We start from the raw sequence: 14,911 nt of genomic DNA, 5'->3' as shown, positions 1-14,911 counted from the left end.
CTGTGCTCTAAATATCTTGACTTTCTGTGTTACGCAGGTTGATGAGTATGGCACACAGCAACCCATTGCCCTGTTGAAGCTGCTGCTAGAAAAAGGTTTCATGTACGACCGTGGTAAGGAGATGAACTGTAAATTTCTTCGAGACCTGGGTTTTGTTGCTGCCATGGGGAAAGCTGGAGGAGGTCGGAATGAAGTTGACCCTCGATTCATCTCACTCTTCAGTGTTTTTAATATAACTTTTCCTTCTGAGCAATCACTGAATTTGATCTATGCCTCCATCCTGAAAGGCCACACTGCGGTAATTTCACTGTTTTTAAAGGATTACTCAACAAGTTTATGATTTTTAGATAGACTTTTATTTCTGTGTTGTCACAAGACCTGAAATCTTCTGTTAGCATTTTTTTCTTGCTTAGAGCCTTATGCAAACCTTTTCCTTCCTCTTCTCTTTCTCACGAGATGAGTATACATTGTTTTGATAAATTCTTGAGTAATATGTAAACTTTTAAGTCAGCACATAATTTATAAAACTGCTGCTTTTTTATAGGTTGAAACTTGTGAACCATTTGGTTACGGTTCATGTAACCAAATACACAAAGGTCAACAAACTCCTGAATGATAGTGAAAAATGTAATAGAACAGAACAGCATTACTAGCAAGTAAACTGTGACATTATATACGAAAAGAGTACTTTGTTTTTTCTGCTATGGAGGGGCTGTAGAAATCCCAGACCTAAAATTTGATGTTGTCTTCAGCACTGTTCAAGCTCAGGAGTGAAAATATTTAACTGCAGAATGTTCGTTACTACACAGAAATATGAATATCTGAAAATGTTTGTTATTTGAAATATACCAAGCAGGGTTAAAAGCTGGAAAGGGGATTATGTTTATTAGCAATGAGTTCTCTTTGGGCAGTCTCATGAAAGCACCTCTTCTTTCTCATGTTTGCAGATTTTTAACGAGTCTGTATCAGCCATCTCTGACAAGATTACTGCGTGTACTTTGGAGCTTTATAAACTGATTGTTCGTGACCTACCCCCTACTCCTTCCAAATTCCATTACATTTTTAACCTGCGGGATCTTTCCAGGGTCTATAATGGACTTGTTCTTACAACTCCAGAGAGGTAAGAATAGAAAAATTGTCTTCAATAGTCCTTACCTATTTATATTGGGTGAATCTGGGTGAGGATGAGGTAATTTGGTACATGAAATCAGTCACATTTGGTCACTTTTCATTAAACCTTTTCCACAATGAGAAAATGTCCAGGAATGTTCTATTCTATTAATATTCTATTCTGCTCTGTTCTGCTCTTGATGACAAACACTGATGCGTTAGTCTTTCTTAAATAAGATATCCAGAGGTAAAACTGCAAGCAAATTAATTAATTGTCCTTATGAAAAAAACAAGAAGATTTTAAAAACCCCCTCAATCCAGACTTTGGTCAGTGTTTTTAACCATATGGCCTCAGGAATCATGTCAGCTCGTTTGGTGCAGTCAGATATTTCAATGTTAATGTAGGTTTCCAACGGTGACCCAGATGGTGAGAGTGTGGAGAAATGAGTGCCTGCGGGTTTTCCATGACAGGCTGATTAATGAAGCAGACAAAGCATTGGTGAGTAATTTCTTTCAATTTTTAGTACTCACTGACTATTACTATGGCAACTAATTTGCAACAGCAACATTACTAACTGTTGCACTTGAGTCTTGCAGTCAGACTGCAGACTTGTCTAACCATTAAGTTGCTCCATTAATTTAAAACATGGCCTGTGCAGTTTTCTTTTCTAAAATAAAGTGAATATGGCAGACTAAGTGAGCAGATCTGCTGAAGGAATGGAAAATGTCACTGGGTTTGTCTGTCTAGGAAAATTGGTTAGCGGTGGCACAGGTGACAAACTGTGAGAGCAGTGCAGGCGAAAACTCAGGAAATCACTTCATTTCCAAGTCCGTATTTTTCTTTAGAAAGGATTGCATCAGAATGTGATTATACAATCAAGTAGGAAAAAGAAGGATAAGAGCCGAGTCCTTAAACAATATCTTCAGTTTTGGCAGTTTTCTCTTAAATTTCTGCAGTCCATTGGCTTGAATGGTTCTTGAACTGTCTATTAGATCACTTTATATCATAAATAGAATACAACAGGAGGCTGTGGTCTTTGGATCTTCTAGTGACATAAGTATTCCCTTGAAATCAGTCAGTATTTGAGCAGAAATCTGCATTATCACCCTTCTGAGTGTTACTGGAGTTAGAATCATATGCTTTGTTGTCTTGCCTGACTCATTTTGTATACTCGAAGGTACAAGATCATATAAAAAACCTGATTGAAGAGAATTTCAAAGATGACTTGGAGCATGCCATGAGGGACCCAATTCTGTTTGGAGATTTCAGGACGGCACTGAGTGAGGAGGAACCTCGTGTTTATGAAGATATCCAAGACTATGATGCAGCAAAAGCTCTCTTTCAGGTAGCGTGCATCACCTTGGAACTTTGCCTGATTTTGTCTCTGTGCCTGACGAATGGGCAGGAACCGGCCTCAAACTGTAGGAAATCTGTTCTCTTTTTGTGTGCACAGAGAATTTTATGTGCACCGTTACCCAGCTGGGGTCTGCAGTAATGAAAACTGAGTATCAGCTACAGAGCTGGCAGTGTTTTCCAAAAGTTTATTTTCCCTGAAGAAGGGGAAAGGAATAATGCTGCTCAATGGGTTGTTATTTTATTAATGTTATTAATTGTTTCCTTGGTCTCCTAGTAACATTCTGTCCACCTTTCTGTGCAGGAGATTTTGGACGATTATAATGAATTTAATACTAAAATGAATCTGGTTCTTTTTGATGATGCTTTGGAACACTTAATCCATGTACATCGCATCATACGGATGTATCGTGGGCATGCCCTGCTCATTGGAGTGGGAGGCTCAGGAAAACAGTCTCTAGCGAGACTGGCTGCCTATACAGCTGGATGTCAGGTTAGTGACCCTGCGTCTTGGTGATGAAAGAAGACAAGGAAAGCAATATTGTGATCAGGATTAAATAGGTGGTGGAGGAGGGAAGCCGGTCAGTCAAGATAAGGTCAGGCTGGTATCTCTTCCCTGTGGAGAGAAAACCAAGGTGAGGTGATTGCCAGGAGGTCCAAGGTGAGGACCATGGGTGACCTGGGCAGGAAGTTAGTGCCTGACTCTGGGGTTTGGCACTGGGGACAGAAGACAAGGATGGGTTTGGGCACGAACAACTAATAGTCCCTAACTGCTGCTTTTGTTACTTATCTGTATTATAGCAGCACTCCAGTGCTGCTTGAGGAACCTTGTTGTGATTGATACTGTAATATTTCAGATAGGAAATGTTCTTCTCTCAGAGGTACTTTCATGCTCTTACAGAGACTGTTGACTTGGAAGGGAAGAACAGAAAAGGAAGATGAACACAATCAAATTTTGATAATGCAATCCTGCAGTGTTGTACAAATGTAATTTTTAGAAAGAACGTAGTGCATTTTTTTTTTTTTATACTTACACATTTAATGATAGGGGCCAAACCAAAATCCTTGATCCAGTCTAACTGAAATTCGGAGTTACCATCATGCCTTGGGTCCATCTATATCTTCTCAGTATATGTTTGTATCCTTAGGTATTTGAGATCATCTTAAATCGAGGATATGGAGAAAGTAGTTTCCGAGAAGATTTGAAAAATTTGTACCGGAAACTGGGTATTGAGAACAAGTCAATGGTCTTCTTGTTCACAGATTCCCAAGTAGCAGAAGAGAGTTTCCTGGAACTCATCAACAACATGTTAACTGCAGGTGACACAGGCAGCCCCAATTAATCCTGATCAGTATCTACTTGTGACTCATAATCTCGAATGTCCTCTTGGTCCAGCTGTTACTGGTTCACCCCGTGTCCTCTGCTGCTTTAGTTAGTTACACTTTTCAGTCCTACCTGAAATGCTCTTGGCCTTAATAATGAGATTTTGGCATCTTCTTACATTTATATGTGTCTGGGAAGGCTATAGGGTTAGTTCATGCTGATGATGATGAGGAGGAGAAGCTCAGAGAGATCAATAGATTCATTCAAATCTACCCAGAATAATATTTGCAGAACTAAGTTTAAAATTTGTCACTCTGGTTTCTCATCTGCCCTATCCCCAGCCATATGGTTTTCTCTTACTGGTTGTTCTCAGTGGCATTCTTCTGTCCTTATGTTACAGGAATGGTGCCAGCCCTTTTTGCAGATGATGAAAAAGATGCCATACTAAGTCAGATTGGAGAGGAAGCTAGTAAAGCTGGTGTGGACCCAGCTAAAGAGAGTGTCTGGCAATATTTTGTAAGCAGATGTGCGAGCAACCTTCACATTGTCCTGGGAATGTCCCCAGTTGGGGACAGTCTGAGAACGTGGTGCAGAAATTTCCCAGGTATCAATTGTATATGCTGCTTAGTCCCTTCCTGGTGAAATACAGGCTTGCAGGCAAGAAAAAAATCTCCACTGGACACTCAGAGTTGTCTGGCAGCTAACGCTAAGCAGAGCAAGTTTCATGATTAAGGATTTGCAGTGCATGTTTGGTTTATTTTTCCAGTTAATTACCACATATCAGTGGCTATTATTGATTAGCATTTACCAGATCAGTTCATTTTCCAGCCGAACAGCTAGAAATCAATTGATCATCCTCATTGAACTGGAAACATAGAGCTTATGTCTGCAGCCTCTCTTCTGTAGCTTACAGAGGATGTGGGGTATTAAATATTTCTGCAACTAAGATGGTAGTAAGAGAAACCTTTTCGTATCTGAAGCCAAAAGAAGGGCACGGTGAGAGGGACACACGCTGAGAGAAAAAACACCTCAGCCTGCTGGATGCTGCACTACAGCAGATGGCTGAACGGAGTCCTGGGAGGCTGAGGAAGCAGATGAAAGAGCTGTACGGGTGGGATCCTAACACGGGCATTAAAATGTCTCGTGGCAGCTCTTGACCACATCCTGTAGAATGGTACAGCCTAAAGAATGGTACAGTAGGATTAGCAGGACATGGGTGCAAAATTGATTGTTTACTATCAAAATGGAAATATTGTTGCTAAGCAGGAGTCAAATAAGATATTTCCTGATGCAAAACCAATTAAGCACTGGACTGCCTGGCAGATTAGGGTCTAGTTTTACAAGAAATTTTTCAGATATCCCTATGCTTTTATTTTAAGGTCTTGTCAACAACACTGGTATCGACTGGTTCTTGCCCTGGCCTACCCAGGCTTTGTATGCAGTTGCAGAATCCTTTGTTGGTATGTAACATATCAATATTTTAACCCACTGACCCTTAGTATAGCCTAAGAAATGTATTCTTTACTTTGCAGTTATTGTAGATTTCAGAATTTGATTTCTCATTGTGCTTGTTACCCTGAGTCTAAATGGGTGATGCAAAATCCCAGTCAAAAAATGGTTTTGGATAGAAGTTTTTTATTCAAACAGATTTTAAAAATTGCTAAACCTCAGGTTCCCCGCTCTGCAGACAATGTGGCCTGCTCACCGGGAGGCTTAGCTTTTCTTCTGACTCTGCCTTGATCTTGCTTTTTTGCCCCAGAAAATACTTTTTTTGGTGCCTGGATTAAATGTACAGAACAAAGATGGTAATTGGCAGACCCTTAAAAAAACAAAATCAAAACCTGAATTAAAACCTTTGACATTGTTTTTTCTTCTACCCAATTTTAGGAAATAACACACGCATCCCATCGGAGAGCGCCACTTCAGTGATTGAGCACATGGTCATGGTGCATGAATCTGTAACGGATTTCAGCAAGAGGTTTCTGCAGAAACTGAGACGTAGCAACCATGTCACACCAAAGAATTACCTTGATTTTATCAATACTTATTCAAAATTGCTGGAGGAGAAAAACCAGTTCATTTTAGGTAAGGTTGTGTAGATGTTTTCTACTTTTTAGTAAGTGATGTAATTATTTTAAAAAGAAACAAAAATGTTCTGAGAAACCCACATATTACCTACATTATGCAAAAATAATTTTTGCAGTACTATCTCAAATGCTCACACACTCCTCTGCTTGTGGAAGAGTCTGTTTAAACCTAATCCCAGCTCAGCCTAGCTCAAGGTTTGGCATTCTTCTTCAAGCAGCAATTCTTATTCGTACCTCAGGGGACACTGAAATATGTGAAGAGGATAAAACATGGAAAGCAGGTTGTGGCACAGGACCACTGTGTGGCAGCTCAAGTGACACTAACACCATCTTGGGATGGCGGCTTAGGAAAGAAAAAATCTCTCAGAGTCATTTTCCTCTCATAACCAAGGTTGCCTCGCTGCAGAGTGCACCTATGAGCATATTTGCTTTCTGTGGGATTGTCTGTTACTGTGTGATAATACACAATCAATGAATCACTAATGTTTCTCCCTTTTTTTTTCTACCTAGCACAATGTAAACGGTTGGAGGGGGGCTTAGATAAACTGAAGGAAGCCAGTGTCCAGCTGGTTGAGCTGAACCAGAAGCTTGCTGAGCAAAGGATTGTGCTAGCAGAAAAATCAGCTGCTTGTGAGGCTCTGTTAAAAGAGATTTCAACAAACACAGAAGTAGGTAGGTAGTTTACACTACTGATGTGTCCCACATGCTAAGCAAGGCTCACGTAGTCTGGGTTGGGTTGGAAGACCCTCTTAGAGCCACATCTGCTTCTAGAGGTAGCCCTCGTGTTCTGTCTGTGCTCATCTAGTGTCATGCTAGGAGAGTAGGCCCCCTGTCTTGCCCAGGTTACCATCTTTGTGATATATTTGGCCTACAGGACTTTACACAACTTAATGCAGTCTTCTCCTGCCGTTGTCTTCCCTTTCCAACGTGTAGGATGTAATGTGGGAATGAGGCATTAGCAAGAAAGGGATTTCAGAAAGTTACTATTAGAGGAAAAACAGGGGGAAGCATGGGAGGAAAAGAGATTATGCATGCTCTTGTGTGGAACTCTAACAGTGTTCCTAACCTGGTGGTGGAACTGTAAAAATTGGCAAGCTAGCAACAAAAAGGTACTGAGTTGATGGTAATTTTTGATTTTCAGCCAAGAGCAAATCTATATTAGTATTATGTTCTGTATACAAATTTGAATATTTCATTTATGGTCCTGCCTTTACAATTCCTAGCTGAGGTGAAGAAAAAACTGGCTGAAGAAAAAGCTGTGGAGATAGAGGAACAGAATAAGATTATCGCTACGGAGAAGGCGGCTGCCGAGGCAGCTTTGGCTGAAGTCATGCCTATTTTAGAAGCTGCCAAACTGGAACTTCAGAAGCTTGACAAGTCTGATGTTACTGAGATCAGGTGACTTATTTGGATGTACAGTAGCATAAACTCTTAGAAATTCCCCGAGATACCCTTATTTGCAGGGTCTGACCCATAATTCTCTACCCTGTGGCTCATGCACTGGAAACTGCTACATTTTTTGCCTCAACAGTGGCTGTCCAAACCCTTTCATTATTCCTCTGTTTTTATTCTGTTCTTCCTGTGTTTTTATAATACATCTTGTATTTGGGGATAGATTTGAAAGTATATCCAGTCGTTGGCTCTCTGCAAAATAGCAATGATTCTCCCTTCCCTGACACACTTGTTAGTTTCCTTTCTCTTGTAGGTCTCTGAATTCTTCCTGTGCTGCATCTCCCAATGGACAGCTGCTTCACTGCTCTAGGGAAGAATATAATGGATCAGGATTTTAGGCCTTCTGCTGTTGAAATCCTTTAGTATTTCATTGATTAATTAGTCTGAATACAAGAACTGGTTTTGAGCTTGCGGCTAGTTAATCATTTCATGTCTGACTTGGATGATCTTTTTCACTTTGTGTAGGATGTCTGCGTAGTAGCTGTTGTATTGCAATGACTTTCTTAACGGGAAGTATGCGAGTCTGGCATCATGTGCTTTGTCTCTTCTTTTTTCTCCTTCATTTTCTCCTTCATCTATTTTCTAGGTCCTTTGCAAAACCCCCTAAGCCGGTGCAGACTGTTTTGGAATGTGTTCTCATAATGAGAGGTTACAAAGAATTAAACTGGAAGACAGCCAAAGGAATGATGTCTGAGGCAAATTTCCTGAGATCCCTGATGGAGATGGACTTTGATGGAATCACTCAGAGCCAAGTGAAAGCTGTCCGAGGTAAATTACTGATCTGTATACTTGGAATGAGCATAGGATCTTGTTATTGTGATGAGCTATGTCAGCGGTGATCCTTCCCGTGTTGTTGGGGAGGGTGGGATTCACTTTGTGCAAAGGGACAGCACTGTCCGCGATGCTGCAGGTATTGCACTCTTGGGGTGGCTGGATTTTTCAGAGTTCTTAGACCTTCTGCTCTGTGTTGCATCCAGGTTATACTGTATTGTCCAGCCTACTAGCTTCATCTTAAGGTCAGAGTCTCTTTAATATTCTGACAAATGTTTCATATGGTCTGTCACAGCATTGCTTGATATTGCTGGTAGGGAAAGCTATTTCTTGGAGGATTTCTGTGCTGTAATTCAATGCACTTGCAGTATTTTTCTGTTTACTCATTAAGGTCTGTTAAAGAATCTCGGCACCACCTCCACTGAAATGAAACAAATTAGCAGGGCAGGAGAGGGAATGTTAAAGTTTGTTGGAGCAGTGATGAGCTACTGTGATGTAGTTAAAGAAGTCAAGCCAAAGAGAGAAAAGGTAAAGTGTGTGGATGAAAATCACAGGAGGATGAAACATGATCCTGATGAGGAAAATAATACTCAGCAATTTCAGACTGCCCATTTCTCCTCTTTGAAGTGCTTACAAGGAGGTGTTTAGGAAAGCTACTGCAGTAGGAGTGAGGCAGGTAGTCAGTTACAAACTGCTGTGTTTGTTGTGGCATGATGCTGGGATGTGGTTTCCTATCTGCATCAGTGCTCAAAGAATGGAGGAATGTGTTCAGTAGGAATTTTGTAACCTAACATGGTTAGAAAAACACAGTTTATAGCTGTCTACTGAAAGAGACTTCAAAACACAAGGCATTTGGACAGAGCTGAGCTCAACATCCACATCATTTAAGCACAGACCTATTGATTAACTTTTTTAGAATGACTGGAAAGTTAGCTGTGTTAGCTGTGTTCCAGAGGAAATGTAATGGCAAACAGATGATGCTGGCAAACTTTTTTTCAGGAAAAGGACATGATATACAGCTGACTACTGGGAAAGTATATTCACTAGATGATGAGCCTGACTATTTTTTGAGGTCTTAGTAATGTTATTAAGCAGATAAACCTCCCATTTTGTCACAGGATGACAGTCCTGTTGACCTCCAATGTCAGCAGGACTGCTCACATGCTTATATGTATCTTGTGGGTACAAAACTCTAGATTTACCTGCTTTGGAGCTGCAGCATCGGACTGTGATGTATATGTTTGGAATGGGGAGAGGTGGGTGAGAAACAGTCCCAGTTGTTTTGGCTTACACTGTTTATTACCAGGACACTTTGAAATATATGAAATAGTCAAAAGAAATCTGAGAATTTAAGACTTCTCTTCAAAGCCCTTCTTTCCTCTGATACTCTTGTGTTTCCTTCATAATGTAATGTAGGTGGCTAGGCTAGAACGGAACTATTTCTTAAGTAAGCGGGAACTGGAAAAGATAAAGACAGAGCTGGCTACCCTTCAGGCTGAGCTTAAAGCTTTGGGGGACAAATATCAAGCGGCAATAACAGAAAAGCAACAGCTGCAAGAAGAAGCAGAGCTTATGCAGAGAAGATTAGAGGCTGCTGACAAGCTCATCTCTGGCTTGAAATCTGAGAACGAAAGGTAAGTCTAGATTCAAAGAGGGACATTTTTGAGATTAGAGGGTCATGTGCAGGGATAAAATCTATCAAACTGAGACAGTTGTGGAAATGTCACTTACTGTGAGGTTTGGTTTTGACAAGAGCTGATATTCATTTTGAGATAATAACCATTAGCTCTTGAAAAACATTAACAGTTTTTAGTGCAGAAGCAGAAGGTGAACTCAGATTAAAAGGAAGAAGGTTCAGATGAGCTCAATGTCTGTGGCCATCATAATAGTGAGAGGACAGCTGACTGTAAATTTGGGGATCTGTCTCAACCTACATCTAAAGTAGCAGCAGCTGGAAATTCTGCACATAAACCCCATCTCCCTGGTACAGACTGATGCAGGATTCCCTTATCATTCTGTCAGGTGGACAAAGGAATTAGAGGACTTTGAAATACGCAAGGTCTGGTTGCTTGGAGACTGTCTACTCTGTGCTGCCTTTCTGAGCTACGAAGGAGCATTCAACTGGGAGTTTCGTAATGAAATGGTCTATAAAATGTGGCAAGAAGATATTATCTCACGAGAGATTCCTCTCAGTCAACCATTTAGGTTGGAAAGCCTCCTGACCAACGAGGTGGAGGTTAGCAGGTATGTCCAGTCAAGAAACCCAGTGACTGCTGAATGTGAAATTGTGAAGTGAGAGTCTGGATCTGAATCTGTAGCACAGAATTGGCATCGTGAGTGGAGGTGCAGAGCTACGACAGAGAGAGCCCGTTTTACTTTTGTCTCAAAGGAGACAAATTCTTCTTCTTCTGGTTAACAGAGACTATTTGTTATAATATATTGTTGAACTTCACACTCCAGGGAGATTTTTAAAGGAGCTATCTATGGTATGTGCTCAACCCAAAGCACAACAGGAGTCTTTTCACTGAATTCAATGAATTTGGAACGAAGCCCATCCCCAGGTAGCCCATATATCTGCTACTGCAGGATTAGTCACCAAATGCAACAGTCAGGGTTTGGAAAGTGTAGTTACAAGTGACTCAGACAATGAGTCAGTCTGAGTTTTGACACTATTCTCACTATCACATACACTATATGTTTACTTGTGTGTCTAATAGTGTGGTCAGTCAATTGCATAATTTTAGTGACAAATGATATGTGCTGCTCTCCCATCAAGTTTTTCTCCCAGACTGGTCTTTCTTCCGTTCCCAGGTGGGTTTCCCAAGGATTGCCTCCAGATGAGCTCTCTGTCCAGAATGGCATCCTGACAACATATGGAAGCCGCTTCCCACTCTGTATTGACCCACAGCAACAGGCATTACACTGGATTAAGAAGAAAGAAGAAAAAAATAACCTGAGGGTAAAGATAAATTATCATTTTACCTCTTTACTGGTTGTTTTAAAAGCTGCATAAGTATCTGTCACCTTGAGTGGGGAACCAATTATGTACTGACAAATGTGTTGGCTACTGTGTCTCTAAAACAGAGAGTGAACTCACTGTTCACATAACCTTCAATTCTTTGGGAGGATTGTTTGGGATTCTTGGCCAACCTTAGTACCTGCAGAAACAGTACAACCAAAGGCTGGTGTAGCTTGTGTTTTATTTCAGCTCCAGGATGGAGTTTTCATGTAGGACAATTAACACAGTCAGAGGCACAGTTGGAACTTTGAAGAACACTTCTCCAAATGGAAATTATTCTCAAGTAATCAGAAAACAAAGCACTTCTACTGTTTCGTACCAGTGCAGTTTATATCATCTGTAAGGGGAACGACAAAAAGCAACAAAGAGCAAATTTCATTAGTGCTGGCAACTATTGTAAAATGATAACATTCAGCAAGCTGAATATCAGTTGTCTTTTCATATCTTCCCTTTATCCTCTTGCAGACGGCTTCCTTTAATGACCCGGATTTCCTCAAACAGCTGGAGCTGGCCATAAAGTATGGAAACCCTTTCTTGTTGCATGGTGTCGATGAATACATTGATCCTGTGATAGACAATGTCTTAGAGAAGAATATCAAAGTTGTACAGGGACGAACATTCATTGTCCTGGGTGACAAAGAGGTTGACTATGACAGTAATTTTCGATTGTACCTGAACACCAAATTATCAAACCCAAAGTATTCTCCCTCTGTGTTTGGCAAAGCTGTCGTTATCAATTATACAGGTAAGCAAAAATGCTTGTTTAGTAACAAAGTAGTGATTATGCTGTAGTGCAAATTTAGGGCCTGGATGTTTGTCTGAAATAGCAATGGAAATCTAAAAAATTCATAGTCTCCCTTATACTTGGCATCTGATTTAACAGAAAATTCTCACTTCTCTTAATCTGAAACCGAGCAAAATATCTCTACTTGGATCTGTTAAGTTAGGACGCTTTGGTAGAATTAAGATATAGAGTTATTAACCAAGTCACTCCGTTGCATTGCTGTTTTATGAGATGACTGAGATGAAATAAGTTGTGTAAAAGCTCTCCTTGTGTTTAAAAAAAGACTGTGCTGTACATGTGTTGTATCTGTAGTTACACTGAAGGGCCTGGAGGATCAGTTGCTCAGCGTCATTACGGGTTTTGAAAGAAGGGAATTGGAAGAACAGAGAGAAAATCTCATCCAGGAGACAAGTGCCAACAAAAACCTGCTGAAAGATCTGGAAGACTCTCTCCTTCGGGAACTGACGTCTTCCACAGGAAACATGTTGGACAACTTGGACTTGGTGCAAACCCTGGAAGAGACAAAAACTAAAGCTACTGAGGTACCGGCTCTGGGCTTTTTGGAAGGATATCTACTAAAGAACATAGTCTTTCCTTTTTCATTGTGCATCATCTTTCACCCTTAAAGCTAGAAATAAGTTTGAAAGGAAATTGAGAGTTTTCTTATGAATATGTTGCATCTTTCAGTATTGGGCAGTGTTTTATTGGGTCAGAGAACCAAACTGTATCTTCAGGAAGGTCCTTGTCAGGACCAAAGTGATGGTTGCTTACAGTTCTAAAGCAAAGAACACATATTTCTTTCAGCTCTGAAACGACCTTGGTCTTATCTTGTATCAGATCTGAAATGAAAAATTAAGATATTTGTTACTCAGAGAGGATGTAGAATCTTCATCCTTGCAAGTTTTTCAGGCTGTAGCTGGGCAAAACCCCAGCTGACCTGATCTAGTGCTGGTCACAGTCCGACTTCGGGTAGGAGGTTGAACTAAAGATCCCCAGAGGGCCTTTCCCACCCTGTTTGTGTAAATCTTTGTCTTTACTTTTAATAAATGTACAGGGTGGGATTAATTTTATCTAACTTTTGATTTTTACAATTCATACTACTTCTTTAGGGTCACCTACCCAGATTCCCAAATAGTCAACATAGAGAGGCAGGAACTGAATAGCTCTGCCACTTGTGATATAACATACATACTATAGATGAGTGCAGTAATTACATGTGTATAAAATCATGGCTAGGTGATTGAAAAACTGAAACTGGCTGAGACAACAGCGGTGGATATTGATCGTCTTCGAGATGGCTACAGACCCGCTGCCAAGAGAGGGGCCATTTTATTCTCCGTTTTATCAGAAATGGCAATTGTCAACATCATGTATCAATTCTCCCTGGTCTCCTTCTTAGAGGTTTTTGGATTCTCCCTTCGGAAATCCATGCCCAGTCCTATTCTTCCAAAGAGGTTAAAAACCATCATGGATACACTGACTTTCAACACCTACAACTACGGCTGCACAGGTCAGTGTGATTTAGTGATGGGCTGATGCTGTGTTGTGCAAACGCTCGTTACAAAGCGCTGCCTTTGGGTGGTTTACGTTAAAAAGACAAGTTACCAGCAGTGAATTCACTAATGCTCAGTTCTCAGCATTGGTCATGATTTGCACTTTACTCCCTGATAATTCTGTTTGAAGAAATATTACCAATGTAACTTTTACAGAAATGCTTTTCTTAATACAGTTACAAACGGTAAATCCCAGCTGTGGATCTCACATCCCTGGCTGTAGCTCCCAGGTGCTGTTTTGACTCTGGAAGCCTGATCCAAAGCCCCATCTTTGATCACTGTGATCTTTGTGGGGTGACCAGATGCAGAATGGGGATTTAAATATTGCTCCAGTTCCACAAGTTCTAGCAGCTGATTTTTGAAAATATTGTGGTTTTAATGCAGGTTTGTTTGAGAAGCACAAGTTACTGTTCTCCTTTAATATGACTGTCAGGATAGAACAAGCTGAAGGCAGAGTTCCACAAGAAGAACTGGAGTTCTTTTTGAAAGGTAAAGTGAATATTTATATATAAATATATAGCTATATGTAGCAATAACTACAAGATCTTTCAGAAATGGTTTTGACTAGACAGGATTTGCTGTAAGAGCTAGTGCCTAGAGAAACCACTGAAGACAGCTGAACAGTGTTGGTTTACACAAATTGTGGATTCTGCTATTTCTATTCTTTTCACCTTTTTAAACAGCAATGGGGCTAATTTCTCTGCAGATGTTGACAAATCTCACATTGGCTAATTGTTAGGATGTTACCTGAAAAAATAACCTACTTTAGTTATTTTCTGACTATGTATAAATAACTTTAGAAATGGTTGCAAAGATACAACTCTGGCTTTTGCAAGCACTTGTAAAATGCCACCTTTTCTTCAGCAGACTGGTTTAATCTTATAGTGCTTCCAGAAACAAATTTCCAGTTGGTTCCTCTGTGCAGTGGGACTGTATGTGTGGTCGTGTATTGGAGAATTTATGACATGGGCATTCTCTCTGGTTTCTGAATGTGACTAGGCAATATTTCCCTGGAGAAGAGTGCGCGAAAGAAACCGTATGCTTGGCTTCCAGATCAAGGCTGGGAAGACCTAATTCGCTTGTCTGAACTATTTCCTGAGAAATTTGAATCTCTTCCAGATGATGTGGCAAAAAATCCAGATGTATGGAAAAATGTACGTGCTTTTCTGCAATCCTATTCCCTCTCCTTGTTTTTATTCTGGTATTAAATGTTCAAGTATGATGCAATGTGTCATAGCGCTCGGCAGGAGGCATGTCACCACCAGCTTTTTCTGTCAAGGCCTTGCTTTTCTTCTTGACCTCAGTGACTGGCTTGTTTCCAGAAGATTTAGGGCTCTTATTATTTAAAAACCAACAAAAAAAAATTATTCCCTGGTATACTGTAGATTTTTTTTATTTTCCGGTCAAATGCCTTAGATGAGTTATTTGCCTTGTTGAAGTCAGTGGAATTTTTGCTG

The 14,911-nt window shown here is 40.4% G+C and overlaps 1 protein-coding gene across 1 annotated transcript in view; it reads left to right on the top strand.

Moving 5' to 3' along the window:
* DNAH10 (dynein axonemal heavy chain 10) overlaps positions 1–14,911 on the top strand; it is a 48,101-nt gene that overhangs the window by 25,295 nt on the left and 7,895 nt on the right. The window contains exons 42-62 of the mRNA XM_082066182.1: positions 38–298; positions 948–1,120; positions 1,516–1,609; positions 2,289–2,456; positions 2,769–2,957; positions 3,613–3,784; positions 4,189–4,392; positions 5,168–5,248; positions 5,676–5,873; positions 6,386–6,547; positions 7,099–7,273; positions 7,914–8,095; positions 8,490–8,626; positions 9,515–9,732; positions 10,121–10,342; positions 10,910–11,057; positions 11,583–11,862; positions 12,214–12,443; positions 13,138–13,411; positions 13,839–13,943; positions 14,454–14,608. Of these exons, the coding sequence (XP_081922308.1) occupies positions 38–298; positions 948–1,120; positions 1,516–1,609; positions 2,289–2,456; positions 2,769–2,957; positions 3,613–3,784; positions 4,189–4,392; positions 5,168–5,248; positions 5,676–5,873; positions 6,386–6,547; positions 7,099–7,273; positions 7,914–8,095; positions 8,490–8,626; positions 9,515–9,732; positions 10,121–10,342; positions 10,910–11,057; positions 11,583–11,862; positions 12,214–12,443; positions 13,138–13,411; positions 13,839–13,943; positions 14,454–14,608 (3,828 nt within the window). The remainder of the gene's footprint in view (positions 1–37; positions 299–947; positions 1,121–1,515; positions 1,610–2,288; positions 2,457–2,768; positions 2,958–3,612; positions 3,785–4,188; positions 4,393–5,167; positions 5,249–5,675; positions 5,874–6,385; positions 6,548–7,098; positions 7,274–7,913; positions 8,096–8,489; positions 8,627–9,514; positions 9,733–10,120; positions 10,343–10,909; positions 11,058–11,582; positions 11,863–12,213; positions 12,444–13,137; positions 13,412–13,838; positions 13,944–14,453; positions 14,609–14,911) is intronic.

This window comes from Streptopelia decaocto (genome assembly GCF_964273445.1).
Source record: "Streptopelia decaocto genome assembly, chromosome: 15".
Lineage (NCBI taxonomy): Eukaryota > Metazoa > Chordata > Aves > Columbiformes > Columbidae > Streptopelia > Streptopelia decaocto.
Note: the sequence above shows the minus strand (reverse complement) of the source record. Positions and strands in the feature narration are given on the sequence as shown.